Below are 27,921 nucleotides of genomic sequence, written 5' to 3'. Positions count from 1 at the left end.
GTGCTCAAGACCTCAGACTGGGCCGAAGGTTCACCGTCCGGCAAGACCACGGGCCTCGTTCGCTAACGGTCTGCACGCGCAAATTTGTGTCGAAATCGTGCATAGGCATGTTTGATGCGCAAATCTGTTGATTCATCAATATTTTGGGATCTGAACGTGTGTAGGCTACAAACGGAATTAGAAGGTCCGCAGAGCATGCATAAGCACAAATAATGAAGGTTCAGCCTTAAAAAAAAAAAACAATGTCAAAGACAGTTTAGGCAACATGCATAATTTATTTATTGAGTCTACATTCAGAAAACAGTAATAATTTCAACAACAACGTAGATTAGGAATTTGCTCATAAATTGCAAAGAGTTTACTAATACATTGACTTATGTCCCTAATATGGGATACTGTTAAATCCATTCACGTAATAGTGGCCCCGCAGAATTGCTTAATTGGGTTTGATTTGGGCATCAAACAATACTAACAACAATATCCGATTATTCGAACTAACATATAGTCCATGGAATAATCAAAAAGGTTCAGTCGGGACATCTCTCCAGTAACGGGGAGAGAAAAAAGCGAATCGCGAGTTTGTGAGCTCGCGAGTAGGTGGGGATTCTCCGTCCAGAAACGCGACTGTTGTAGTTGCACGCTTGTCCAGCAGCCGGCAGCAAAGCGCCCAGCCAGTTCCCCGTCAGAAGAAAGCGCCGCTGGCGATCCAGCAGTGTGCGATGGTCGGCGGGTCGCTTGTGCTAGTAGCCGCTGGCGTCCGCGGTGGGTCCTCGCTTGTCGATGTGATGGTGAACGCAAAAGGGAACGACCACGGCTGCTGTCCCGCTTCCGACGACAGGTTGGTGAGGAAGCAATAGCCGCGGTTTGTTGGTACGTTTGTTTGATTGCTGACGGGCTCTTCGGAGATCTCAGCGTAGAGGCAATCGCCCTAGTTTAGCTTAGTTTATTTTAAGGGCTAACCTGCTAGCGGCGGCGTACGCGGAATCGCCGCCGCTTTTAGCTTTAGCTTTAGCATTAGCTTCAGCGCCTGACATCAACGCAGTGTCATTTGGTGTCAAACGCGGACGCTGTCTTTGTGTTGACAAACTCCGGATTTGTGTCGCCGGCTCGGAACGCGTCGTGCTAACAAGCGTCGGCTGCGGGGGAGCGAGAGTTGCGCCGCTAATGCTAATGCTAATGCTAATGCTAATGCTAATGCTAATGCTACGAGCGTCTGTCACAGCTGCTCGCCCTGATTGACGAGTCAGCATTCAACACGAACTCCAAATGACACATTTTTCATGCTATTTTAAGTCATACATACGTAATAAAAACAATGATAATCACAAAATAACGTGATGGTAGCGGATTATTTCGATTTAGAGACACTCCTCACAATTTGTATCCATTTCTGTGACACTTCTTGGTTTGTGTCTATGACAAATGAGACCTAAACTAAGCGATTGTGTTTGGACAGTAATTTTGTTGATTTTTTTTTTTTTTTTTTTTTTTCTGTTTTTAAAATTCAGATTAGGAGTGTTGGGGTTTTTTTTTGTGTCAGAATGTTTGTGCTTTCTCAGCGATCTCAGGTGTGCGCGAAGACAGCAGGAAGGAAGTGCCACAGTTGCTAAAGGTCACAAAAGTCACATGACCCCCTCGGAAACTTTACTCATGTCACGAGTGCGGTGGGACTTTGACTTAAGAGTGCCTAAATTTACATGGTTTTCAAGTACAGAGCTGTCGCGTGGTTGTTTTGTTTTGCTTATGACTAGTACAAGCAAACTTCAGTTAGGGAGGCGCTCAAGTGAAGTTACAAAAAAAAAAGGGCAAAAAATGTATATCATGCCAGGCACAGTTGCCAAACACAAATCCCAAATACTGTAGTCGTGTTTAAATGGATACTGATTGAAATCATTCTGAATGCGCTATATAATTAAAATTGTATTGTATCTATTTAGCTCGGTTTGTGCGATTGTTTGAACACTTTTCTTAAAGCAGCATCTTGATGAAAAACAAGTTAGCAGTACTTTACGACAAGTTCCCGCATCGCAGACGAGCTCTGGTTAGACGGTGCCCTTTTCAACTGTGTATACAAAGATGTCACTGCGCCATTTACGCCAAAACAGAGCATGGGCAGACCGAATGCAGCCTGGCTATTCCAATTGAACTGTTTACGTGACGCTCGTTTGGATTGGCAAAAGGAATATATTCCACCCCTGTGAATCCGAATGAAATTCCATTGGCATTTGGCCTTTTTATTCCGATTGAGGAGTTTCTATGGAGCGTTTTCATTCATTTGGATCCTTTCTAATCAGAATACATGGCTCGATGTAAACCTGGCTAATGACAAGTTAGACTCGAAAGGAGCAGACGCTCACACTGAATGAACCACTTGGCCAACGGCCAACCCGACTGTTTCTGGGGTCTGGCGGCACTCGCTAGGCCACGCTCCTTAAAGACACATATCAATACAAATTCTACAGTATGTCTATTGAATGTGTGAGTGAGTGAGTGCTGTTTTCTTCGACAAAGACACGTTTTTTTTGTTTGTTTTTTTGAGGGTCGGTAAGGCTGGCACGGACCTATGCCATTTCGACTCATTTCAGTGTTTTGAATGAATTCAATTCATCCCTCATCTCAAGGCACGTCTGTAAATCACGGTAGCGCCGTACGAAGTGACGAGATACCGGTCGCATCCCCAAAACACGATAACATTCTTCAGGCGAGCACCCGGTGGCAGGCACATGAACGCATTGCCAGGTCAAATTCACCGACCGTGTTTTTAATGCGTGCTCTCTCCGTGCAGCTAGCCAGTCATGGCGACCCGGCCCGGTTCCTCGCCAATGGCTCGGCCCGCCGTCGGAGACGGGCTCTTCCGCAAGGAGCGGGACCCCCTGTCACCCTGCCCCTCCCCCTCCCGGCGCCGGCCCGCCCGCTCGCTGCCCGACGTGTGCCCAAAAGAGCCCACCGGTGAGGACAAGTAACACTCGCTGACACTTACGACATCACTGGTTTGACGCCATGGCCACGTTGTGAGGCCACGTTGTGAGGCCACGTTGTGAGGCCACGTTGTGAGGCCACGTTGTGAGGCCACGTTGTGAGGCCACGTTGTGAGGCCACGTTGTGAGGCCACGTTGTGAGGACACATTGTGACGACAATGGCTCTTGAATGCGTCACGAGTGTAAACCAAGGGAGACGACGCTTGACCGCATCGCAAGTGTAAACCAACGACGATGACACTTGAACGCATCGTGTGAACCAAAAACCCCAATAGAAGGCATCATTGGTGTGACGTAGGCATGGGGTCATATTCTGACGGTATGACAACCTGGAGCAAAAACATCATGGCATTACGGTATCGAAATTGTAGCTGTTAAAAATACATTTGAGTCGCATATTTTACACGTGCGACTCGTATAAAATGCTCTGCGATGTCAACTGGTAGACGTTAACATGTTAGCCAAGCTAGTGTGCCACCTGATCTAAACTTGGTCCGAAGCAAACAAAGGACTCCCAAGCGCAATTAGATGACGATGTCATTTCCCCTCCCCTGCGCAGGCGGTGGGCGGGGCCTGCGCGAGGGCCCGTCGGTGGTCTCGGAGCACGACCGCTGGACGGTTTACAGTTCCAAGGTCAACCTGCCGGCGGCGCTCAACGACCCGAGGCTGGCCAAACGCGAGTCGGACTTCTTCACCAAGACCTGGGGTCTGGATTTCGCCGAGGCCGAGGTGATGCCGTCCTTCTGCCTCGGCAACGTCACGCCGGAGCACTTCAGCGCGTACCGGCAGGAGAGCGCACAGGTGAGCTTAAGCGGCTTTTACTGGACTCCAGGTTCCAGAACGGCCCGGCCTGGCTTCCGTTGCTTTTCCATTGCCTCAGGCGCCAGTCAACTGGGGCGAGATCAGCCGAACTGCGCAAGCCTCCGGGCGGGAGGCAGCTACACCCTGAACTGGTCGCGAGCCAATCGCAGGGCAAACACAGGCGAACAAGCATTCGCAATCGCACCTACGGACAAATTTGAGTCTTCAGTGAGCCTAGCGTGCATATTTTTCCTTTCCACACTTGAATTCCAACACAATACATTTTACAGTTTGGCTTCATAGCTGCAAAATCCTTATTGAGCTGCCTTACTGCTTTCTCTATTCAGGCTGCCTGCTATCGTGCTGTGTTCGAGTACCAGCTGTTAGCATGTTAGCATTGGAGCAATTCGCACATGACTACAAGGCGTACTCAGATATCCTTCCTAATATCCATTGGTGCTTTCAGTAGTAGCAGCTCATGCTTTGCAGTCTACAGCAATGAGAGACCAGCCTGTGTGCAGTGTTGCGTCAGCGCAGTACACAGGGAGATGCATTGTGGCTCATATTTGTAAAATATGTAAATAATCCATGTGATTGGAATCTGTATCGGTATCGGCCAGTCTCACTCATGGAAGCGAGTCATAAAATCCTGATCGGAACATCCCTAGAAAATTCTATCGAATAATGGAGTATTTGCATAAATATGGGCTTTTACTTGTGTGTGTGTGTGTATATATATATCACAAATTAACGTATAAATATACACGTAAATATACCGTGTATATTTGGATAAAAAAGATATATTTTGTGCTTGGTTAAAATAACAGTTATAAATACAGATGGCAAATGAAACACATTCCCGCTAAATAATACGGCGGACAAACTGGTATTTATTTTTGGATGAGAAAACACTTTTTATTTACTTTAAGCCTGGTAAACGCTGGCAACGGGCGCCCTATGATATACGGTCATGTCAGCGTAATGAAGTCGTTTGAGTGTCCAGCGATTGAACGCGATTTCCGGAGGTTGCGTGGTTGACTCGGGTAGCAACCATTTGTGACGGCAATGTAAACGCCCCAACCACAGTCCCTCTGCCGCGACACAAGTTTAACATGAAAGCGTAGCAAGGCACCGATGTCCTCGTCTCCATCCTTCCTTTGGTGTCCTCGTCCTCGCGTCCATGCTCGCTGTCACCACTCCGTTGTCGACACCTCTTCCCCTTTTCTGTCCTGTCATCGCCGCTTCCATCCTTCAACTCTTTACTTCCTTCCATAGGATTCAGTCTTTTCATTCACAGGGGCGAAAAAGCTAAGCTACAGGTTGTGTGGGCTTAACATAAAAATGACAAATGAGTTTGTGGTTTTGTAAGCAAGTAGAATTAGCGAAGAAAGAAAATGGCACAAGTCTTTTTGTTGCTTTCAGAGGGAAAGAATCCACGAGCGATGTAAGACTCTTTGTCCCATCAAAGAGGACTTTGTGGACGCCAACTCCAGCATCAGCACCAACCAAGGTTCCGGTTTGTTCATCAGCTGCAACCATCACGTGGGCTTTGGTCATGTGACTCGACTTTTTTTTGCCTTTCCCTTTGGCTCTTGTAGAAAAGTCGAGAGCCGAGTTGGACCAAGTCCCCAAGGTAACAAGTTTGTCGTCTTCAGCTTCCCGCCTTCTGTCCCGATAGCTTGTTATCTCGTGCGAACCTTCAGCCTCTTTCCGCCAGAAATTCTTGGAAGTAAAACACTCCAATCAGGCCGCGATCCAAAGATTCACGGACCTTTAGAAAGCACTACCGCCCATAGCAGGCTCTTAATGTGGCCTCGAGCAATAACCCGAAAACTCCCTATTAGTACTTTTTAAAAACTCATTTTAAATTCTTTTTTTTAAATTTTGTTGTATTTTTTGGTGCTTGTAGTTCCTGATGGGAAAAGTTTGCATTGAGTTCGAATTTGGTCATTGAATAATTGGGTTTTCTTTTAGCCTCCAGAAATGAGCCTGACACTGTCCTAATAGCATGTTAGCTTGTCTGTTAAGTGTGTCAAACATGGTGTGAACCTTAAGCCATTTCCGAGAAAAGTCTTGTTTTTTTTAAATTAATTTTTGGGAGAGGGTCCCTGATAGTGTAGTGGTACACGGGCCTGAGTTGTGTGCGGGCAGCGCGGGATCGATTCCCGCTCAGTGACAGCGTCTATGTGTGCCCTGCGACTGGCTGGCGACCAGTTCGGGGTGTAGTCTGCCTTCGCCCATTGACGGCTGGGATAGGCTCCGGCAACTCCCCGCGACCCTATATAGGATAAGCGCTTTGGAAGATGACATGACATGACATCATTTTTGGGAGTATTTGGTCCTATCCGTTCCGAGAACTCAAAGGAAGATCCCCAATAAAAATGTCACTTAATTTTCCCGGAATTTGTACTACAGTACTTGGTAGTTGTAGTGGCCGGAGCTTTGAGTCTTCGATCCGTTTAGATCTGGCAGAGTTTGCTCGACATCTTGAAAATACGACACCCCTTAGCAGGATTTTCTGTTGGTCTCTAGAATTGACCATCAACTTTCCTGATGGCAAGTTAGCTCGCCTTTAGTTTAAATTGTTCAGCCTGTATTTCCTCTCAGATTTCCAGGATCTTAAAGCGGAAGTCAACCCAACCCTTTTTTTTTTTCCCAAGAATATGCAAAAATGCAAGCCCACTAGTTGAAACAAGGCATTCTGATCAATATTACGTTTGTGGAATAAGAGTCAATCCGCCCGTTTTCAGCCATCTCTGGGGGCCGGCCATTTTGTCGCTTCCGACGACCGAAAATGACGTCGCAACTGCTCAGGTAACGACCAATCGCGGCTGACCTGTTTTCCAAAGCTGAGCCGAGATTGGCCGTTACCTGAGCCCTGAGCAGTTGTGACGTCATTTTCAGTCGACAGAAGCGACAAAATGGCCGCCCCCTGAGATGGCTAGAAAGGGGTGCGTTTTGCTCCTTAACTCATATTCCGCAAACGCAATACTCATCATAATGCCGTCTTTCAACTAGCCTGCCTGCCGGGAACATGAACTTGAAAAACAAAGTCTTTGGGTTGGATTTCTCTTCAAAGCCTCATCTGAGGTTTCTAGACCTCTGGCAAACAACTCTCCAGCTTGCATTCATAGCTCCTCGTTCAATTGTTTAAAGTTGTGTTTCCACCCAAAGTTTTCTTCACCGTTTTCTTCAGTTCTCTACTTCCTGGAACTAAAAGACTCCTCCATCAGTTGAGAGCTGTGGAGGTTCCTGGCCCTCTGGAATGCACCAGCTCCCCTATCACAGGCTCTTCTTTTGGCCTTGATAAATTATCCTACAACTACGTTTGGGCAGTAATTCCCTTTGTTCATGACAACAATGGTCCCCTGCGAGCCCCGGGCCAAAGTTTGTGTGTTCCAAAAGTACTGGGGAAAGATGTGTGCGGTTGCCACACTTTTGCTGTTGTGACCATGGCGACTTTTCAGATGTTCTTGAAGCCTGACTTTGCCCTGGAGGAGCCATCGACCTTCAACGCCGTCCTGCCGTGGTCGCACTTCAACAGCGGCGGTGGGCGCAGCAGCCGTGATGTAGCGTCTTCCAAGCTGCTTCAAGAGAAGGTAGGGCGACGCGCACTTCGGATGCTTCAAATTGACACCCTTCACATTGTCATATGAGTCGAGTTAGCGTGGCCAGGGAATCCTCAGACGGGTCTGAGGCCTGGAACACACAGAAAGATGTTTCATCCGTGACAGACCCGACACAAAGATGATGGGGGGGGGGGGGAATCAAGCATGTCACAGTTTTTTTTGCGCTTGATGTTGAGCTTCCGTAGGCTTCTGTCGCACCATTGTAAACCAACAGAAAGACGAGTCCTTGTCCTCCGTCTTGTGCGTGTCGCAGCTGAGTCACTACCTGGATGTGGTGGAGGTGAGCATCGCGCGGCAGATCTCGCTGCGCTCGGAAGCCTTCTTCCACGCCATGTCGTCGCAGCACGAGCTGCGGGACCGCCTGAGGGAGACGCAGGAGGCGGTGGCGCTGCTGCGGCGCCGCACCGCCGCCATCGACCGCGTCATGTGCCAGGGCCCCCTGGCGGCTCTGCGCGCCGCCCTCACGCGCAACAACTGCGTCAAGCTGCACGGCAAGCTGAAGCTGATGGCCGCCGTGCACCAGACGCAGCCCACCGTGCAGCTGCTACTCTCCACCTCCGAGTTTGTGGGCGCGCTGGAGCTCATCGCCACCACCAAAGAGGTCCTGCAGCAGGAGTTGCAAGGCATCCACAGCTTCAGGTGACAAGTCGCCGGCAACTTTGGAGACCACGGCACAGGGGCCGCTTGCGCCGCTTCCTAAAATGAATCGCTGTTTTTCGTTTGCCGCATTGTACAAGGGCTGCGACAATTATTCAAATAGAGGCCACACCACCACACGTAAGGATAGAAAATCAGGAATGTCCCAGTTTTGGTGCCGTTGCTTGTGGTCTGATCCGATTCCGTCATCGTGGAGCTGCGCTGTTACGCATCCATCTAGGGGGGAGGCGCGCAACATAAAAGTGAGGAAAAAAAGAGGGAAGACTCACTCTCGGTCTGGTCTCGTCAGAGTGAACTGTAGAGTTGGCTATTTGTCGGCGGCTAACCGTTAGCACGGTTGCGTGTCGGGCGCCTCTAGCCGTGCAGCCCGCCTATGCGCGAATGTGCTGGTGATGTGTTTATTTTGGAACCGTTTATTCAATAAAGCTGCTGAAAGTGCGCCAGCGGCTCCATCTATCCATGACCACATCTTGAGGGTGTAGAATTTGTTGAAACTTGTTTGTGATGGGCTATATCAAATTAGCTCACAGTAGACATGTAGTTGCGTAAGCCAGTTTCACTTTAGCGTCTTTTGTTTTTTTGCCCACTCGGCGATCTGTCGGCTCGCGTGTTTTTCCACACGTGACGTGACGTGACGTGGCTGTGTGTATGTGCAGACATCTGGGCTCTCAGCTGTGTGAGCTGGAGAAGCTGATTGACAAGATGATGGTGGAGGACTTCAGCATGTACGCACGCAGCGAGCTCAACCGCAGCCTGAGGGACGACGCGCAGCTCCTGGAGAAGGTCTGTTTGCAATGGCAAAGGAGCGAAAGCGATCGGCGGTGAAATGATGATGACGACTTGAAATGATTGGCTTCTGGAAACGTTGGCTTCGTTTTAGGGCTGAGCGATTAATTCCATTTGTAATATGATGGAATTATAGGTCAAACACGCAAACTTGTCGCCCAGGAGTGAGTGACGTCATTTGAAGGGCATCATCACCCTCTCTACTCTAAGCTGTAGTGTATGTGTCGCGTATCCCATTGTGTGCACACTGACAGCGTTTGTGTGCGTTTTGTGTGTTCACCACAGCTATACGCGGCAAACGCTGCCTCTCCCAAGGTGGGACGCGCACACGCTCATGCGGGACTTGTGACTGCATGAGAATCAATGGCTCAATCAATAATCCGTATTTTGTGTCTTGATCACATTGTGTCACAAATTTGAATTTGAATCAAAAAAGGTGATTTAAGATCAGGGGTGTGCAAACTTCGGTGCTCAAGTGTTACTGTTTGCAACAGATCTCTGCTTATTTCATAGGATTCTTGAAATGATTGAAGTCATTAATAATGGACCAATTTGAAAGGAAATAGGACAGGACTTGTGGTGATGTCCACGCTGGGTGGGCGGCATCAATACAATTGTTTGTCATCCCTGATTGAGAGGTGGTTATTCTGTCCTTGATTGCTCCTGCGTCGTTTGCGAGGGCGCTCTTTTTTTCATTCCACACGGCGTCAGTCAAACGCATCCTGATGACATTGTGTGTGCAGGAGCGTCTTCAGTCACTGGTGTTTGGCCTGCTGCGCCAGAGGAAGTTGGACTTTTTGGACATTTACGGCGACGAGATGATGGCGGCGGCCAAGGCCATCGTGTCCCAGGTGTGACCCCGGTATTTTTCTTGTGCTGCTTGTTGTCATGGCAACGGGAAGTGAGCGCATTTGTGTCGACAGCGCGTCGCCGAGCGACTCCAGTCCATCGACGACATCGACACGGAAGTGGTCACCAAGTAAGTTGCGACGGCTCCCCGATGATGTCACCGAAGAAGAAATCCCAATGACGTGAACGCCGCAGGTTGGCCGAGCAGATGCGTCTGATGACCTTCCCTCAGTGGTTGGAGCTCCTCAAGGACGTCTTTGAGTGCTTCATGCTTTTCCTCCACAGGATGAAGGCGAGTCACCGCTTTGACTTTTTTTCTATACATATGAAACATTCTCACAAATGTACGGGTGCTGCTTCATGAAATGTCAGGTGAATTGGGCTGGCTTTAGAGGCAGATTTGTCTCATGTAAGTGAGCCGACCCTCATCCCGCGGAGACTACAGCAGTCATGGTGCAATCTGTGCATTGATGCACAGGTTGAGTCTGTGATCAGTAGGGAGGAGCAATGCATTGAAATGGACTTGACATTGCAATGCAGGACAAGGCAATTTTCACATTTCAAAAGCTGCAATCGGTGGGCGGAGAATAAAACAATCCGTACTTCATGACGGACGGACGGTCGGGAAGTTGTATTTATTCTATTGCTGATGTCGGGCGGCTCCAAAATCTGCACTTGGCTCGCGGAGCGGGTGTTTATATACAGCCATAGATTATTTCGGATGCCGACTTGTATTTACGCCACAGTTGTTTGGTGGAATTTTGTGAAGATTTGTGCCACGTCAAGACTGCTCATCAAAGTGTTGAGTACGTTGACACCTCGAATGGCAGTAGACAAGTAAACGCTCTCTAATATAAATTCATGCTTTATTTGCCTTCATCGTAGTGTAAGCCTAAGCTATAAAACCAAATCATTGATGTTTCGTACTTTTTCTTTTCTTCAATTGCAATCGAAATATTGAACGGGAAAAAAGTGCACCTCGGTTGTTTTTCAAAATCATTCAGCCCTACTTCGAAGTAAGCAATGCCGATATAGAGTAGAAAGGAAGACACACCCATTTGTCTGTATGACTTTATTTTGCTGCCCGGTGGACCGGGCAGGCACGCGTTCGTAGTCTTCTCTAAGATTCTTTCCGATGCAGAACCAAGATTGCGTCCTTGTCTTCTCCTAGGCCACCCTCAGCGTGATCCGGTTGGTGATCTTGGAGGTTCTGGAGTCCGCCCAGAAGACTTCCTCAGTGGAGAAGTCCCACCGACAGCCTCACGAAGCGCCCGGCACGTGCGGGGACGTCGCCGAGTTGGCCTACCTCACTCACGACGGGCCGTTTATCAGCGACGCCCTCCACGGCGCCCACGCCCATCAAGCAAGAGCCGCCGCGCCGTCTGGCTCGTCGGACGCTGAGTCGGCGTCTGGAGAGCAGAACTTCGTGTAGGTCGCACGCAAATGCCGCTGGGGGTGCTGCTGCGGCACAAATCGTTCTTGCTTGATATTGCTTGAGGGCTTAGTTCATCTTGTTTGTTTTTTTCCAATTTGAGTTAGTTTTCGCCGTTGACTTAAATAACCTCGTGTCCAACGGATGCAGGTACAACACTGCCGGTGACATGATGCCGTCTGACTTGGAGCTGAACCGCGTGCTGAACAACATCCAGGAGCTTCTGCACGCCGCCTCCGACATCAGCCACGACCGCTGTGTCAAGATCCTCGCCGCCAGAGCCAAGGTACAAAAACGTTTGTTCACTTGAACAAAATATTTCCCCAAGTACAGGTTTTTATCAAATGTTTTTTGAAGTTATTTTTTCCCAAACTATTAAAAAAAACATTTTTGAGTATTTTTTTTTCCCCCAAAGTTTGTTTTTGAAAAAACAAAGATTTAATTGAAACCCCCCTTTTTTTTCCAGTAAATTTCATTCTGTACAATGAACTTCAATTCACTGATTATGATTGATAAAGTTCATTAATCACCCAGCCATACATGAAGACATCTAATATGCAAGTCGCAATAAAACATTTTTCCTTTTAAATCAAAAATCTTATTTTTGAAAATACTCCGTTGACAGCATCCAATATGGAAATTGCAAAAAATCGTTTTGGTTTAAAAAAACAAATGTTTAAAGAAGGAGGTGTGGCTTTCGTCCCGGCCGCGGAGCCTTGGACCAGTCCTCGAGGTTTATTTGCCCAAGTGTGCTAGTGAGTATGGGGTACCAAACCCCCTTTTTACGGGCCCTTTGCTCCCTGTATGACCGATATCAGTGTTTGCTCATTCCCCAACCACAATATTTGTCAGAATGCCCTGTTTCAACTAGAGAGCTTCCATAGGATATATTCTTGAAAAAATTATGTTTGCGTTGACTTCCGCTTTAACATCCACAGATACTTGAACGACTACCCGCCAATCCACCTCGAACCCTTCCGCAGTAATCATTGAAGTCGCACTGGCCCCAAGCGGTGTAAAAGCTTTTTAAATTCAACAATAATCGGGCTCTCTTTTAAAATGTCAAATAAAAGAATTGCTTAACTCAAAAATGAGTTAACCCTCATCTGAGACATTTCATATGACATGAATGGGTGTTGATGTAAATGCTCAAGCGTGAACAGTAAGTTGGTGACTTCATTTAGACAAGAAAAACAAAAGTCCTTTGCTGTGAATTTGAATGAACCGGCAGGACGGCTCTCTGGAGCGCATCAGCTCGGCCGAGTTTGTGGACCTCTCCGTGGCGGTGGAGTCCTTCGCCAAGGACACGGAGGAGCTGTGCGGCAGGCGCAGCGTGTCCCTGCGGGGGGCGCTGCAGAGTCAGGCCGACCGCTTCGTCCACCGCTTCCACGAGGAGCGCAAGACCAAACTCAGGTGAGCCACTGCCGCCGTCACCGCCGGCATCCCTATGACCACGGGTCGCTGTGCCCGCAGTCTCCTGCTGGACAACGAGCGCTGGAAGCAGGCGGAGGTTCCCGCCGAGTTTCAGGAGCTGGTGGACTCCATGGCGGACGGCACCATCGCGCTCGCACTGCGCAAAGCAGCAGGTAGCCACCAGCGAGCGCAATACAGTATTGCGTTTGCAACCGATATTGCTATGCTCTTTGGCACAAAAAGCTTTTTTTTGGTTTTTGTTTTTGTTTGTTAACACGTTACAGCGAAACGCAAACATAATTGCATTCAAATAGGGACGGTTTTAAAGGGTCATTGTTTCAATAACCGCTAATAATGTCTGTCTGCCACCGCTAATGAGCTGCTGTTTTCTATTTCAAGAGGACTAAAAAGTGTGCACAAGAGCAGTCTCTTTGAAGTTAATTCACTTTTGGGCTTTTTTTTTTAATACCGTGATACAGCATTAGCGTGATATTTTTGCTCATGGTTGTCGTACCAACGCAATCTAATATCAGACCATGCCTACGTTCCAACAAATATTCTCCCCCCAAAATCGCCAATTTTGCAGAATTTTCTCTCTGTTGTAAAGTTCAAAAAGCGTGAACGGACAAAGTCTTTTAAAACTGTCCCATTCTTCTGCCTGTAATTCCTAACTTTGTTGTTGTAAAAAAACACGTTATTTTTTTCACAGGGCCCCAGACTCATTTTTATTTTGTTCCATTTTGTTTACTTGGTGCACTGTGGCCTCTAACCTGAGGTTTTAGGCGTCGTGGTTTGTTTCCCTTCATGTGCAGTCATGCGGTCTCATCACCTAGTGCAGCCTCTATATGGGAATTTACAAAAATAGACCTGTCCATTGAATCTGTGCCTTATAATCTGGTGCACCGTTTAGTCCGAAAAATAAGGTACTGATAAATGGGCAAAGTTTTGTCTGCAATGAAAAAAATCATTTCATGAATAGATAAAAATGTGCTGGTGCAAGTGGATGAAAAATGTCTCAAGTTTTAGGGGCTGAATGTATATATTTTTTTATAGTAATGGACCATTTAATCGGGTATCGTGATTTGACTGCCAAGTATCGGCATCGGCCTCCAAAAAGCCATGTCAGTCGGGCCCTCGCAATGTGCTTGTGACACAATTGCATTGACAAGTTTTGTAACGTTCTTTGCTTGCATTTCAGGTCCAGATGAAAGGAAGCCGGGCGACTTCCTGTTGGTGAAGGGGCACAAATACGCCGTGGTGGGGTAGGTGTGGTCACGCGAGTCACACGACCTATTCAGAAGCAAAGAGCCAGCGTTCATACCAGCTTTGTGTTTGTCGTGGACTGTGCTCGTCTTCAGGACGGTGCTGCTTCTCATCCGGATCTTTCTGGAATACTGCCAGTGCGTCAACGACATCCCGGCCATCGCCACGGACATGTTGACGCGGCTGGCTGACCTCTTCAAGGTCACAACGTCTTTGATCTCATGTTTTTTACTCGGGCTGACAAAAAAATAAAAAAATCAACCAGTTCCGTTGGCTCCACACAAAAATTTGGACTAGAAACTAGAATTCATATTAGTAAAATCAAGATTTGCCATACCGTGTTTCTGCATGGACATTCAGCCGGACGCATGTCGCACTCCTCCGGCAACGTACGGTAGATTCCTGGATGGATAATCCATTCCTGGATTACGCCCAGGGTTTGGAGTTATTTTTATCCTCCAATTTGACAAAATTCAAATTTGGTCGCTTGGAAACAGGAAGACGGGCGGGCGGGCGGGCGGTCGGTCGGTCGGGGGCATCAGTGCATGCCCCCGAGCCGGTGGCCACTACCACAGGAATACTATCATGGGTAAAAAGTTGGGTGTTTTTCTCTTTTTTTATTCATTTGCCAATGTTCTACCATCGCTACTTAGAGCCCACTCGATGGCGTTTCTAGACCACACCAGGGGTGTCCAAACTTTTTTGCAAAGAAGGCCAGATTTGGTACGGTGAAAATGTGCGGAGGCCGACCATAGCGGCTTCCAGTTGCTTGAATTTTTCCACGGCGTTCCTTACCGTTCACCTGGTCGAAGTTTGCATGTTTTGTCCGGTAGTGACTCTTGATTTCTTGAAAACAGCCACAGTCTCTTAGCGAACTAGGCAGACACAGTTGTTTTGTATTTCAGTGGAAATTGGCCTTTTCCCACTTTTTGCCCCGGAAGCAACGGCCCTCCCTCTCTGTTAACGTTCAGTCTTTAATTTGAAAAAGGTGCTGGAAAAGGCCACTCAAAGTCAGTTCACTGGAAATGGGGCAGGTGGGAGGGTTCGGTTTTTTGGGGGTGTTTTTTTTTTAGCATGCCAACAATCGAGAGAATAATCAATAGATTAATTGAGAATGAAAATAATGTTTAGTTGCATCCCTAATTGTGTGTTTACAACAGAAAATGTGTGTCCTGTTCCATGTTGCAGCACTTCAACTCGCGCAGTTGTCAGCTGGTTCTGGGCGCAGGAGCGTTGCAGGTGGTCGGCCTCAAGACCATCACCACCAAAAACCTCGGTAAGCGCCCGCACGCGCGCATCCGTCGGTGTCAATATTTGACGCGTGCGCGTTTGTGTTAGCGTTAGCATCGCGCTGCCTGCAGCTGGTGCTCTTCTACATTCCCGTCATCAGGCGACATTTTGAGAGCAAACTGCAGCCCAAACACTTGAGCGTCCTCAGACACTTTGACCATATCACCAAGGTAACCGCACGAGTTGCACGCACACACGCCATCCATTTCTCGTAGGGTCCGTTCATTCGTACGTGTGCGCGCGCTTTGCAGGACTACAACGACCACGTGTCCGAGATCTGGGCCAAGTTGGTGGCCATCATGGACAGCGTGTTTGAGAAGGTTCTGACCAAGGTACGCAAGCCAGAAGACCGCCGAGAAGTGGTAGAAAATGGATGGGATGGAAATGACAATGTACGGCGATTAATTGTCAAAATTATTGACAGAGTAATCCGTTATTATTAATCAGCCCTAATGGTCGTTTTTTTTTGTCTTTTGTTTTAGGGTTTTTTTTACTCCTCGGGGGATGTAACCATTTCTTGAAAATTGATTTAAAATCAATTAAAAAATATTTAAGATCAATTTAAACTGCTTAAAATATGCGTCGATGTAAAAATTAGATGTTGAAATTTTGATCACAAAAGGATTTCCAGTGACAGCAGTCGAATTCTGTTGTACATTTCTTTCATTTCATGTTTAGTTCTGGCAGTAACAAAGCACCGGTAAGACAAAAATGTAGTTAAGCGGTCCAAATTCTTAAAAAAAACAACAACTTGAAAATGAACGAAGAATTTAGTTCATTTTCAAGTTGCTGTTTTTTTTGTGTGTGTACTTTTTCCAAAACTTACTGTTTATCTTTTGGCTGGAAAATGAATCATTCATTTTATTCAAATAAAGATTTCGAATCAAATACAAATCGGGAACTGAAAATCAAATTGAATCGGCGCTTGAGTGAGTCCTTCCATCCCTACCTCCTGTCTTGATGTTTTTCTTCTTCTCGCCCTGCGTTACGGCGTCGGCGCAGTACGAGGTGAAGGCCCCGATGCCGTCATCGTGTTTCCGCAACGTGTGCAAGCAGATGGTCAAGATGCACGAGGCCATCAACGACCTCCTGCCGGCCGAGCAGACGCAGGTACGCGGGACGTCGCTTCCCGTCAGGGCCTCCCGCAACCAATCGGCTGACGCGTGCGTGCCTGCGTGCGTGCGTATGCAGATGCTGTTTGTCCGGATCAACATCAGCTTGAAGATGAACCTGAAGAGACAGCTGGCTCGACTCGGCGTCGTCAACGACGGCGGGCCGCAGCACGGGTACTTCGCTCGCCTCGCACGCTCGCCAATATTGTACTACAACGACATCCAGTAATTAGCACAAAATTCTAGAACGGTTTGTGCGCCATCACGTCAGGCTTCGAGTTCAATGACAGTGGCTACGTTTACATGGACACATTTATTAGGACTGATCGGAAGAAAAACGCTTCACGTACGCGCCCCGTTTGGAATATTCTGACCCGATCGAGCCCATTCCCATCAATTCCCATCAAGATTTTATTCCGAACGAGAGGGGTGCTTTATGTCGATTGTTAATCCGATCCATCCGGCGTTTTGGACATTACCGCGCATGTCACGGAAGTCGCTACAGCTTCTTCTTCCTCTACTACGACTTCCGGTAGATTTGCTCAATCTGCGCAAGTGCGTCCAAAAGTGTGATGCATGAATCATATAATCAGATCAATATTTGGAGTGTCCATGAAAACAGTCCGTCTGATGCGGATTTCAATCCAAACTCTAATGGGATGAAAGAAATGTTGTCCATGTAAACGTAGCCACTGTGTGGCTCCCTCTGCCGTGTGCACCCCGGCCACCGGGGGGCAGCGTAATGCCACCCGCGAGAAGATGGGTCAAACTAGAGGTGCGACAATTAAGTGATTCATCAGCAACCAATCACTTATCAAATTGACGACATTGCTAATTGTTTTGTTGAACTTCAATTCATCCAAATTCTTGTGATTTCAAACACTCTTGAGTAAATCTTTTGCCAGCGTAGTCCATGAAAGTAGACTGATTCTATTTTGTGATTCATCAAACTAAGACTAAGCCCCAAAGCCTTTGCTTCCCAACACTGCTCAACATCTTTGCTGTATTGCATAATACAGGGCAGACACTGCCCTCTAGTGGAAAGGAATGGCATACCATCGATGTCACAGACCAGTAAACGGGAGCAGATGAGCGGCATTTGTATTGGTTTGAGCAACAGCACCCAGGTGCCGGCCTACTTCCTGTCCGTCCTTTGGAAATGATTGTGGACTGCGGGCGTGCGTTCTCAGGCTGGTGGTGGTGGACGTGGCCTTCTACACGGAGAACGTGCAGGCCCTCAAGAACCTGGAGACTTTGGACCTCAACATGGCCGACATCTGGGAGCAGAAGAGGTGACCCTCCGCCGATGTCGCCGTTAACGCAAACAAGATGACGGGCGGGTGAGCGGCGACGTCCTGGACGGAAAGCCGTCCGAGATCTTAGCGGTTGTGCGGACGCTCGACTTCTTGCGGGGACTGGGACGCTCTTTGCCCTCACCAGTAAGACAATCCAGCGCCACTAGCGGAGCGGCGGCTGTCTTACTAGCAATGGTTTTGTTCCACTACAAGTGTCACTTTTGGCCCCCTCGTGCCATTAATATGAAAAACAAGTCCAAAAATCGGACATCCCGCCGGAGGGTCCGGCTACTCGTGTGGTCTTTGTCTTCGCTAGTAGGACGAGTGCATTGCTAGCAAGCCAAAGCCCCGCCAGTTGACAACCGTGTGCTACGATTACTCATGAAGTGCTACTAGTGGAATTTTCTAATGTGACCAGTAGAACAAGTAGCACACAGTTAGCAACTAATTGCCCAGTCGCAACCATGTGACCCAAGCAGAAATGGTTCCGCCCCCTTGCCCCCGAAAGGACCTTTGCAAACGTTTCCGACTGTTGTCGTGACAACACAGGAAGCTGAGCCCCCGAGAAGAGAAGAAGCTGCGGACCAAACTGTGACTTTTCCTTTACGTGCAACGCGTCATCTCAGGAAAACTGGGACGTTCTTTTCACCATTTGCAGATTAAAGGGTTGTTGTTGTTTTTTTCCCTTCAAACCTCCGATTCTTGTTTGGGGAATCCTCAATGTGCCTCGACACAACTGTGAGTGCGTGTGAGAATGAGATCCTGTGAGTTTGTGCTGTTCGACACTCAAATTGTGTGTTAGTTAGATTGGGAGTGATTGCATGTTCGTGTGTGGGGGGGGGGGGGGGGGTGCGCGTGCGTGCGCGCTCGCGCTCGCAAGCGCTTGCAAGCGCTTGCATGTGTGAGACTGAATTGAGTACGCACACGTACGCTTCCAAGCTGATGCAAATAAATGAACCCGAATGAAGGAGTCGTTTGCACGTGCTTCTTGTGTGACATGATTGAAAAGCTCCTCCGTGCCTCTGATTTGGTGAATGATGAAAAGTGACTTGCTCGGCGCGAACCTGCCAATGTTGACGCAGGGTCTAGGCAAGCAGCGCCCGCGCTTTTTTTTCCTCCTCAAGAGACTCTCGAATAAAGCAGTACAAAACATTCCTCAAATAAAGTAGAAAATCATTCCAGGAGATTCTTGTTGCTGGAGATGAATACTCTACTACCAACCTTTGGACTAATATTACTGTACAGTTTTTCCAAAAATGAATGAATGAATGACAAATATCTACTACTTTGACTGCATATTACCCACAAATCTTTGTCCCCAGTAATCAATTTCATCCCCCAAATTGTCTTCTTTTTTTTTCACCCCCAATTGGCTTTTGATCATGTACGTTTGCTTTGATTTTGAAATGAACACATGCAGACTTCAACATTAGAACCGGGGCATGGGTGGGCAGTGCCCACCCACGGACACGCTCTGCCCACCCAAAGGAAACTGGAAGTAGTTCCGATGAATGGGATGTAAAAAATCAAATGGACTTATATTGGTTCATCCCAAATCACAACAACAGTTATATCAATGAAGGTGAAAACAAAAGACGTTTTAAGGTGCAGTAGCCCTACGCTGGATTTCGACCCACTTGTAGCACTTTTTTGCCCCCCCAGGTAAGACGTAAGACTAATGCCCACCCACACCTGGCATCCTGGTAACACCACTGATTAGAACAATCTTGGGGTTTTTTTTTTTTTTTCGGCGGGGGGGGGGGGGGTGCGGGCGGCGTTTTCATTTCATTTTGGTTTATTTGAAAGGGACAATGCACTTTAATGAACACAGGTACAATACCTGCGCAAATGTGCCGGAGTTATCAATAGCTCATTTGCATTCGTAGTCCCTTGGCCGGCAACACAACACAACACAAGACATCCTTTTATTCTTCACACGTTGACAGGAAGTCAACAGACGCAGGTGCTAAAATGCAGATGTGTCGGTCTTGTGCTGCCGCCTGGGGGCGACCAAGGCAAAAGGGACGATTGGGATGTTTCAAACAAACAAACAAACAAACAAACATACATCATTCATTTATTGGTATTGTTGGAGGACCGCGTCGAAAAATGTTCCGCTGTTCAGACAATCATGGCACGAGCGACATCCACACGCAGTCTGGATCATGTGACACGAAGTCCGAACAACTGGAATGAGGACATCTTTATTGGCTGGATTGAAGGCAGGCCGTTTTTCAGATGAGGTTTCAAAGGGTGATATGTTGTATCTGATTGAAAAGACTGACCGCGAAAGTGGAATGTCTAAAGTCGCCTCGAGTCGGAGGTTGTTTTTTTTTTTTTTTTTTTTTTTTTCCCCAAGTCGTGACGTCATGATCAGATGTAAGTCCATGCACTGTTTATTTTCTTTTCGATATGACACCAGCATATTTAAAATGTTATATAGCTTTCCAATATGTAACAAGGATGATATGAGAGAAATGTTTCAAAGGCCCTTTTGTAGGGTGATTCAATCTGCTTGAGTGTGGCGTCACTAGCATGTTAAAGAAGAATCCTTCACGCATGCGTGAGACAATCATGACACGCGAGGCCATTTTTGCTGCTTTTACTCTTAACGAAGGTCCAATGTGTCTGAAATTGAGTCAATTCAATTGGATTGTTCTTGAATTTGGAAGCATAATTGCTCTTTTTGAGAACATCATGCATACTGTTTTGTTGTTGTTGTTGTTGTTGTTGTTGTTTTTGTATTGAGAAGTAGACAGGACTTTGCCAGCCAGTCTTGGATTTTGGTCAGTTGAGCTGTGAGAATGCGGCCAGCTTCTTGCACATTTGTTGCGGGAGTCAAGGCCGGGTGGAGACGGGCAGCGAGGCCACAAATGGCGAGGGGGCATTGTGCTCCAGCAGCTCCTTTCTTTCACCCACCTGCATGTCCAACTGACAAATCCACTCACGTGAATTAAGTATGTCACTCCGCAAAACACGATGAACGCGTTACACAAAGCTCGCGCCCGAGATGAGATGGAGCGGCGTCGAGAAACGTGACACGAGAAACAACTAGATCGATTTTCTATTTGAGGGGGCAAGCAAGACTTGCGAGTAAGAAGTGGCGTGCAGGAGAGAGGCATGTGATAATACAAATATGGGGGGATTTAGTTGGGGGAGGGGGCACAACAAACCCGATACTTTGAAACACAAACCCTAGTTTAAAACTCTACTTTGAAACCCTACCACTAATTCAAAACCCTACTTTGAAACCCTAACCCTAGTTTGAAACCCTACTTTGAAACCCTAATCCTAGTTTTAAACCCTACTTTGAAACCCTCGCCTTACTTTGAAACCCTACCACTAATTGAAAACCCTACTTTGAAACCCTAACCCTAGTTTGAAACCCTACTTTGAAACCCTAACCCTAGTTTGAAACCCTAACCCTAGTTTGAAACTCTATTTTGAAGCCCCAAGCCTAGCTTTAAATCTTACTTTGAAACCCTACCACTAATTTATAACCCCACTTTGAAACCCTATCCCTAGTTTGAAACCCTACTTTGAAACCCAAACCCTAGTTTGAAACCCTACTTTGAAACCCTAACCCTAGTTTGAAACTCTACTTTGAAGCCCCAACCCTAGCTTTAAACCTTACTTTGAAACCCTACCACTAATTGAAAACCCTACTTTGAAACCCTAATCCTATTTTACGAGCCTACTCTTTAAAGCTAACCCTTGTTTGAAACCTGACTTTGAGAGTCTTCTTGGAAATCCTAACCCAATTTTTCAACCCTCATTTGAAACTCTGTGCGGTTGTAATGGATTGTGGGGTTTTTTTTTCCCCCATTGGGCCCGCCCTCTACACGCCCCTGCTTCCTACCAACCTGTCTGTCTCCCTGTCTGTCCATCCGTCCGTCCCGGTCCGGTTAGGTCCAGTCAAGTCCTCGAAGGGGATTTCTTTCAACAGCAAACTTGAAAAGTTCAGCGATCAAACGTAACCTGTTGGTGGCGACCAAGACCTCAGCAACGTCCCGCGACCCGCGACCCGGGACCCGGGACCCGGGACCCGGGACCAGACCTTCACAGTAAAAGTTTTTTTGTTTGTTTGTTTTTTTTGACGACCATTGCCTTCACCCAATCACATCCTGAACGAGTCTTCATTCATTCCTTTATTTCTAGTTTGATGGAATGACCCTGTAGTCCGAGAATGCGCCTTTGGGGAATGACTACATCTGACCTTAGTGCTGATTAACAATAATCCAAGCAGTAGATTCAAATACAGCACCATGCGTCTTTTTGGAATGCGGGAGCAAACCGAAGTAGCCGGAGAAAACCCCCACAGGTACGGGGAGAACGTGCAAACGCCACACTGGAAGTCGGGGGCCGCAATCCGTGCCCTCCGTGTCCTCCGTGTCCTCCGTGTCCTCCGCGCCCTCCGCGCCCTCCTCGCCGAGAGGCGGACGTGCTAACCAGTCAGTCGCCTTAAGACAATTTTCACTTGGCTTGACATGGCTTCTTTGTATTCTCTCTCGCACCCGTTTTAGTGTAAAATGACACCGCCGCAGTTTCAATGTGCAGCATTCGTCACATTTCGATTGAAAGTGGGTGTGACGTCATCCAAGTGACTTCCGGCTACGGGCAGGTAAAGCTGACTGCGTTCCTCGGAGAAAACCAAAGTGAGGAAGCGGCAGCGGCAGCGGCAGCGGCAGCGGCAACGGCAACGGTCGCCGAAACGTCCGACTGGAAGGCAAAAAGACGAGCGAGCGCGGGTCGTTGCCGCGCACTCCCTCGTTTGACGTCGTCACGCAACACATTTCGGCTTTGTTTTTGGCATGAGGCCGCGAGTGGACGCCGCGATTTTGGACTGAGCGGCGGAGCGCGCTGTGGCGATGACGGCGAGAGTTGCATTCACGGCCCTCCTGATGCTATTGGAATCCGCGCTGTCGGCGCAGCCTGCCGGTAGGTTGACTCCTCATTTGTCCCTCTTTTCTCTTGGACATCTTTGACCACTTTTCTGTTTCTTCTCGTTGGCAAACGGACCAATTCCTCACTGAGTGCCCGACGCCCACGTCACCCGTACGCACGTCAGGAGTACACAGGAGTGGGCAACTTGTTCCGTTAATCCAGCCTGCGATCGTAAACTCCATAGCTATTATCATTATTTGTGTTGTTGTTATTATTATTATTATTATTATTATTTACATATTTTGAGAAGTGAACGAACTGTTTAGTCGACTTATTGTGAAGAATGACTTTTAAAGCCATCAAACTCTAGCCCAATTGGAGGAGGAAGTTGAAAACCAAACCTTTCTTTGCCTACCTCCTGTTCTTTGTAGATTTAGACTTGTTTCCTAAATTGTTCTTAGACTATGTCCCATCCAAAGAAAAACAAAGTCAACATCTTGCATACAATTTGATCATGACACTCAAACTACATGCCCGAAGTTGCAACATTTCTGCAGTTTTAGCGACTTCGAGCTATTTCATGTTATTTCTTCATTTCGAAATACTTTGCTTCCAAACGTCGTTTCGAGCACATCAAGTCAGTCACACCTTTTCGGGTCAGTTCCAAGATTGTAGTGTACGTGTGACTTGACTTCCAACATGATTTTGCAACCCTTACTACCCCGAGGAACGTATTTTCAGACACTCTTTCCATTTCGGTGGAATTGATCCCAATTTTGACTGCGTTTGGTTTGTCACGTGCCAAAAACGATCAACTTTTTAAGCGAAGTCATCATTTGCTAGTGTCGACCCTATTTTGGAATGTGTTCCCTTTCCCCCCCCCCCCACAGTATAATACAAATGTTTGGAGGTAGCGCATTTCATAAACACCCATGTCTTTATTTTCAACTCAAATGTGACGTTTGCCCATCCCTACTTTGATTGTATTGATTGATTTTCGGGGTCTTTATCTTCCATTTCCCTCATTTGTTTTGACCGCAGCGGCGCAAGCACAGAGTGAGTCGCAAGCAGACTGAAACTTTATGCTGCTTTGATTGGGCTCAAAGTGCAGAGACGAACACGTGCGCACCCTTGCTCCACCTCCAATAAAGCGTCCGCTACGGGTGACGACAGCAGAAGAGCGCTTCTCCAACTTTGGAAACGAGCACACGTTTGACATTGAGAGGCACACCAAGCTGGAATTGCAGTCCGAGGTCGTAAGCCATCGCCAAGTAATGCTTTGCTCTGCTGCCGTCTCGGCGTCCAAGGGACTATGTCGGAGTGAGTTGAGGAGTTTCCACAGAAATTGCTCGGCATAGATGGAGGAGTTTCGTTGAGCCAAGAGTAGTGCAATGAACTGAGCTTGGTTTGGACAGAAGTGGTGGTTTGCCGCCACCTCCGTGACCTCTTGGTGCCAATGAACCGCCTCGAAGTGAATTAAAGCGCTTCGTTTCGATGTAAGCGGTGCCTTGCTACCATCTTGGCACGATGTTGGCATGAGTGAAATGCAGTCCGAAGGCGCAATTTCGGCACCGCTCAACTGCGTTGAAGAGAGTTGACACCAAGTTGGGTTGTTGCAACCAAAGGCGCGCGTCGCCGCCACCTTGGCGTCAAGGAACTGCCCTCTGTCAAAGTCAAATGAGGAGTTTCGGTTGGACAAAGGTTGCGCTTTGACGGCATCTTTGCGTCACGGAAGGACAACAAGGAAGTTTGCTTTTGCCAAAAGTAGCGCTTTGGGCCATCCTGCTACCATTGAGACGTTGACGTGAATGGAGGAGCTTCGTTTTGACAAATTTTGCGCGTTGCGCCCAAACGCTATGTCGACGTGAGTAGAGAAGTTTCATTTGGTCAAAAGCGGTGCTTTGCTGCCGCCTCGGCCCATTGAAGGTCATCGTTAAAGTCGCTGGAGTTTCGTACGCACCCGAGCGGCGCTTTGCCGCAATCTTGCTGCCAAGCACGTACAGGGTACGGCAAAGTGAATTGAGGCGCTTCATGTGGACAAAAGTCATCTTGCTTCATCTTGCTTCATTGGCTCATGCCTTGCTTTTTTCTTGTTGTTTTGTTGCCTTTTCCAGCTGCGCCTCCGGCCCCGCCCGCCAACCTGACGGTGGCGTGCGGCGACGGCGCGGCCGCCGCGCACTGGCGGTACGCCGAGGACGCCGACGTGCGCTTCCTGGTCTACGTGGGCGAGCGGCGGCGGGCGGAGACCAGCCGGCGCGCCTACGGGAACCTGAGCGCTTGGCTGTGGGAGTCGCTGGAGAGCGCCATGGACGTGCACTCGGTCAGCGTGGCGGCGGCGGCCGGCGGACGCTCGTCGGCCAACGCCTCGGCCACCTTCACCTACAACAGCCTCAAGATGGGCCGACGTCATGTGTGAGCGCCGCCGCAAACGGGATACGATTCATCCGCGAATACGATATATCGGTTGGTCGCAGGCCGACTCGAACGGTCCGGATGTCCGGCCGAGTGACTTTGGACGCCCTCGCAAAAGCCTTTGCATTCTTCTGCTCTTGACGGCATTCCCTGATTGACTTTTTGTCTCCCTCCGCGGCTCAGGCAAGTTGGACTTTCCCCGCGTGGACGTGACGGCGGGCGAGGCGGACGACGGGAGCGCCGTCGTCAGCTTCCTCAACCCGCTGCGCCACCACCCGCAACTGCGGCGCGCCACCAGGAGGGCCGCCGTCTCCTTCGACTTTGTCGCCAAGTCCAGTGCCGTAAGAACACGTTTGTTTAAGCGGAGGAGTTCTCTGAATTGCCCTTGTCTTATTTTGTAATGCGTGACTGACTAAACTGAACAAAAGTCAGCAAAAATGTGACTTGTTATCCTCCCTGATTTCAAAGTCGGGCCGATTAATCGGTCGGGCCCCTAGTCACGACCACCCCTCCCGAAACACCCAACGCCCTTTCCCCCCCCCCCCCCCCCCCACACACACACACTTTTTTCCTGTTTCCGTTTCAACACGTGCATTTAGCCCAAGAAATCCTTTGGACGTCCCACGTGACATGACACAATGATGTCACGCTTGTCTCCTTTCAGGGGGAGGTGGCGGCTTCCTGCAGCCAGGTCCAGGACGTGTGCAGGACGGACGTGCGGTTCCCGCCGGGTCGGGCCGACGGGTGCGTCACGCTGACGGGGCTGGTGAGCGACTCGGCGGGCGGCGCGCTGGCCTTGAGGCGCTCGGCGCGCGCGTGCGCCCGGCGCCCGGCGGGCGGCGCGGCGCTGCCCGTGCTCCTGCCCGCCGTCCTGGCGGCGGCGCTGCTGCTGCTGCTCTGCGTGGCCGCCGCGGCGTGGAAGGCGGCGGCGTGGGGGGCCCGCGCCCGCAAGGCGCCGCTCCCCAAGTGTTTGCTCCTTGCCAAGGCCCCCCCCGGACGCTCGGCTCGCGGGCTCCTGCTCGTGCGCTCCCCGCCGCCGCCGCCGCCTGCCGCAAGCTGAGCGTCCCGCTCATCTCCCCGGGAGAAGACAACTCTTCGGAGGATGAACGTCTTCCTGTCCCCGAAGAGGAGGAGCATGCGCAGGAGCATGCGCAGGAGCAGGAGCAGGCGCAGGAGCAGGATGACGGCTGGGGGTCCAATTACGACCGTGTCCACGTGGCCGTGGACATGGGCGGTGGGAACAAGGCTTGGGGTTACACGGAAAGGTGACAAAAAAGGAAGGAACGGCAGGGAACGTTTGCGCTCGTCAGCCACGTCTTCAACAAAAGAAAAGAAAGGAAAAGAAAAGAAAAGATGCGGGCTGTGAACTCGTTGACGTTTTTTTCCCCCTCGTGACTTGCGTACTTTTCCCGTGCCATCAACCGTTTGTGATCCCTCCTTTTGTTCCGATTGTTCTTCTCCTTTGGTTCGGCTTGGACTTGTCCTTACTTCTGTTCTCCGCGTTTGAGCTCGTCTTTGTTTGTGCTGCTTTTTTTTGGTCAGTTTCTCCTTTTTTCTTTTCTACTTTTCCACTCTCTTTATTTTTTTGCACTACTTTTGTCTTTTGCCCACAACTTTTCTGCTACCCTTGACCTCTTTTATTATCACTACTTTTCTGCGTCTTTTTTCTTCTTCCTCCTTCTCTTACTTACTTTTCCTTGTCCGTGTTTTTTTTTTTGGTTTAATTTTTCGGATTGTTTTTTTTTTTTGGTCCAGCTTTTTCTCATCGACCAACTTTTCCTATCACCGGCTCCCTTGAACTTTCTCTTCTTCCTCCTTTTTCTTATTCCTTTTTTTCTACCGTTACTTATAGTCTTACTTTTGTTCTGTTTCCTACTTTTCTTTCGCAGCTTTTCCTCTCTATTTTTTTTTATTTCCCACCTTTTGAGTTTTCGAGCGTGTTTTTGTTTTGACTGCGTTGCAAGCGAACGTTTGCGTTACCACACGCCAGCACTTGAGTTTAAGCGGGAAGACTTTGGAGCAAGTAAGGTAAGGTAAGGCGATGCCCTGGCACGTGGGCAAGGAGAGCCACGTTTCTTGAATGGGACCAGTAGAAAACGACAGCGCTTGCGTGAGGCCGCGACTCTCGCCCATGCAGACACTGGCACGCAGACGCACCGACTCCCGCCGTGGCTCACTAGGCCGGGCCCCTTAATGCCGCGCATCCGACGCGCAAATACTGCAGTGTGAACGCTTTATGAAAGCAGTCGATTGCCTGGCATCCTCCGTGTTACTTTTTCATACAACAGTTTGACCTTCCTTGCATGAACAAAAGCTCCGATTTTTTTTGCTGCTGTAACTGATTTCTGTTTAGTCCGCTGGGGAAAATTGGATCTATGATACACATAAACGGAGGTACAAGCTTGATCATGGGATGAATTCAATCGATAAACATGAATCAGGGTTGTTTGTTGTGAGGCTAATATCAATTTCTTGGAACGTCATATTATTTTTTTGCCCGATCTTTGTATTTATGTGAAGGATGTTGAATAAAGTTTGACTCATTTGCTGTAGTGTTTTCCCCCCTTAACATGCAGTAATGCGCCTTATAACCCAGTGCGGCCGATGGCCGATATATGCAAATTTCCAAAATGGACCATGTGCAATGAGACTGAGCCTCATAATCATGTTTTTTGGGTGATGTTTTCAGAGAGCCAGCCTCGTTTTTTTTTTTTAAACGAACCTATTATGTAATGAGGAATGGGACAACGGATAAACCTGAATTGAAATACATTTTTTGGGGGGGGGGGGGGGGGTTGTCAAAATGAAAACTATTCCGGGTGTGTTGAACACGTCACAGCTCTCGCGCGGAATGAAGAGGCCAAAGACATGTGTGTGAGGTGAGGCCTTTTGACATTGCCCCAACTGGTCTGGTCCCATTCCTGGGACTTTGGCCAATCCCGCTTGAGGTCACGCCCACGCGTGTTGAAAATGCAAAGCACTTCGCTTCGATGCAGTCGACGTCTGAATCACGGCTGCCTCTCCCATTTTGGAATGGACTCAGCAGCATCGCACCCTGTTGCCGTGGCGACGGGCAAGCGGGAAAAACCGGTCGAGACGACAACTTCTCCTGGATGCGA

General features: G+C 48.6%; 2 protein-coding genes across 4 annotated transcripts; both read left to right on the top strand.

Moving 5' to 3' along the window:
• The first annotated feature begins 614 nt into the window (after window positions 1-614).
• On the top strand, window positions 615-18,473 carry vps54 (VPS54 subunit of GARP complex). Of its 3 annotated transcripts, XM_086033885.1 has the most exons (24): window positions 615-838; window positions 2,786-2,949; window positions 3,539-3,780; window positions 5,203-5,290; window positions 5,379-5,413; window positions 7,248-7,379; window positions 7,663-7,689; window positions 7,753-8,048; window positions 8,723-8,849; window positions 9,596-9,703; window positions 9,776-9,831; window positions 9,897-9,993; window positions 10,873-11,129; window positions 11,284-11,419; window positions 12,365-12,546; window positions 12,607-12,719; window positions 13,745-13,808; window positions 13,905-14,010; window positions 14,998-15,085; window positions 15,148-15,269; window positions 15,351-15,431; window positions 16,102-16,209; window positions 16,291-16,385; window positions 17,402-18,473. In XM_086033885.1, the coding sequence occupies exons 2-24, from the start codon at window positions 2,796-2,798 to the stop codon at window positions 17,505-17,507; spliced, it is 2,820 nt and encodes a 939-aa protein (XP_085890011.1). In that variant the 5' UTR covers window positions 615-838; window positions 2,786-2,795; the 3' UTR covers window positions 17,508-18,473. The 3 variants fall into 3 exon arrangements, with proteins under 3 accessions (XP_085890011.1, XP_085890009.1, XP_085890008.1); XM_086033883.1 differs by having other exon boundaries at window positions 615-870; window positions 7,663-8,048; XM_086033882.1 differs by having other exon boundaries at window positions 616-838; window positions 7,663-8,048.
• A 2,834-nt stretch (window positions 18,474-21,307) lies between these two features.
• ifngr1 (interferon gamma receptor 1) lies at window positions 21,308-26,023 on the top strand. Its single transcript, XM_086034485.1, is given in 5 exon segments — window positions 21,308-22,444; window positions 24,505-24,788; window positions 24,790-24,802; window positions 24,986-25,143; window positions 25,467-26,023. Coding segments are annotated over 5 exon segments (921 nt in total). The 5' UTR covers window positions 21,308-22,374; the 3' UTR covers window positions 25,863-26,023.
• Window positions 26,024-27,921: the final 1,898 nt, after the last annotated feature.

The sequence above is a fragment of the Filicampus tigris genome, chromosome 6, assembly GCF_054856515.1.
Source record: "Filicampus tigris isolate MCC_2025a chromosome 6, RoL_Ftig_1.0, whole genome shotgun sequence".
Lineage (NCBI taxonomy): Eukaryota > Metazoa > Chordata > Actinopteri > Syngnathiformes > Syngnathidae > Filicampus > Filicampus tigris.
This window is presented reverse-complemented; position numbering and strand designations above follow the sequence as displayed.

Excerpts from the sequence above, each read along its gene's own strand:
- vps54 (XM_086033883.1), top strand. The coding sequence starts at position 2,796 with ATGGCGACCCGGCCCGGTTCCTCGCCAATGGCTCGGCCCGCCGTCGGA. Across the intron at positions 8,049-8,722 it reads CAAGGCATCCACAGCTTCAG|ACATCTGGGCTCTCAGCTGT; the intron begins GTGACAAGTCGC and ends GTGTATGTGCAG. Across the intron at positions 9,994-10,872 it reads TTTTCCTCCACAGGATGAAG|GCCACCCTCAGCGTGATCCG; the intron begins GCGAGTCACCGC and ends GTCTTCTCCTAG.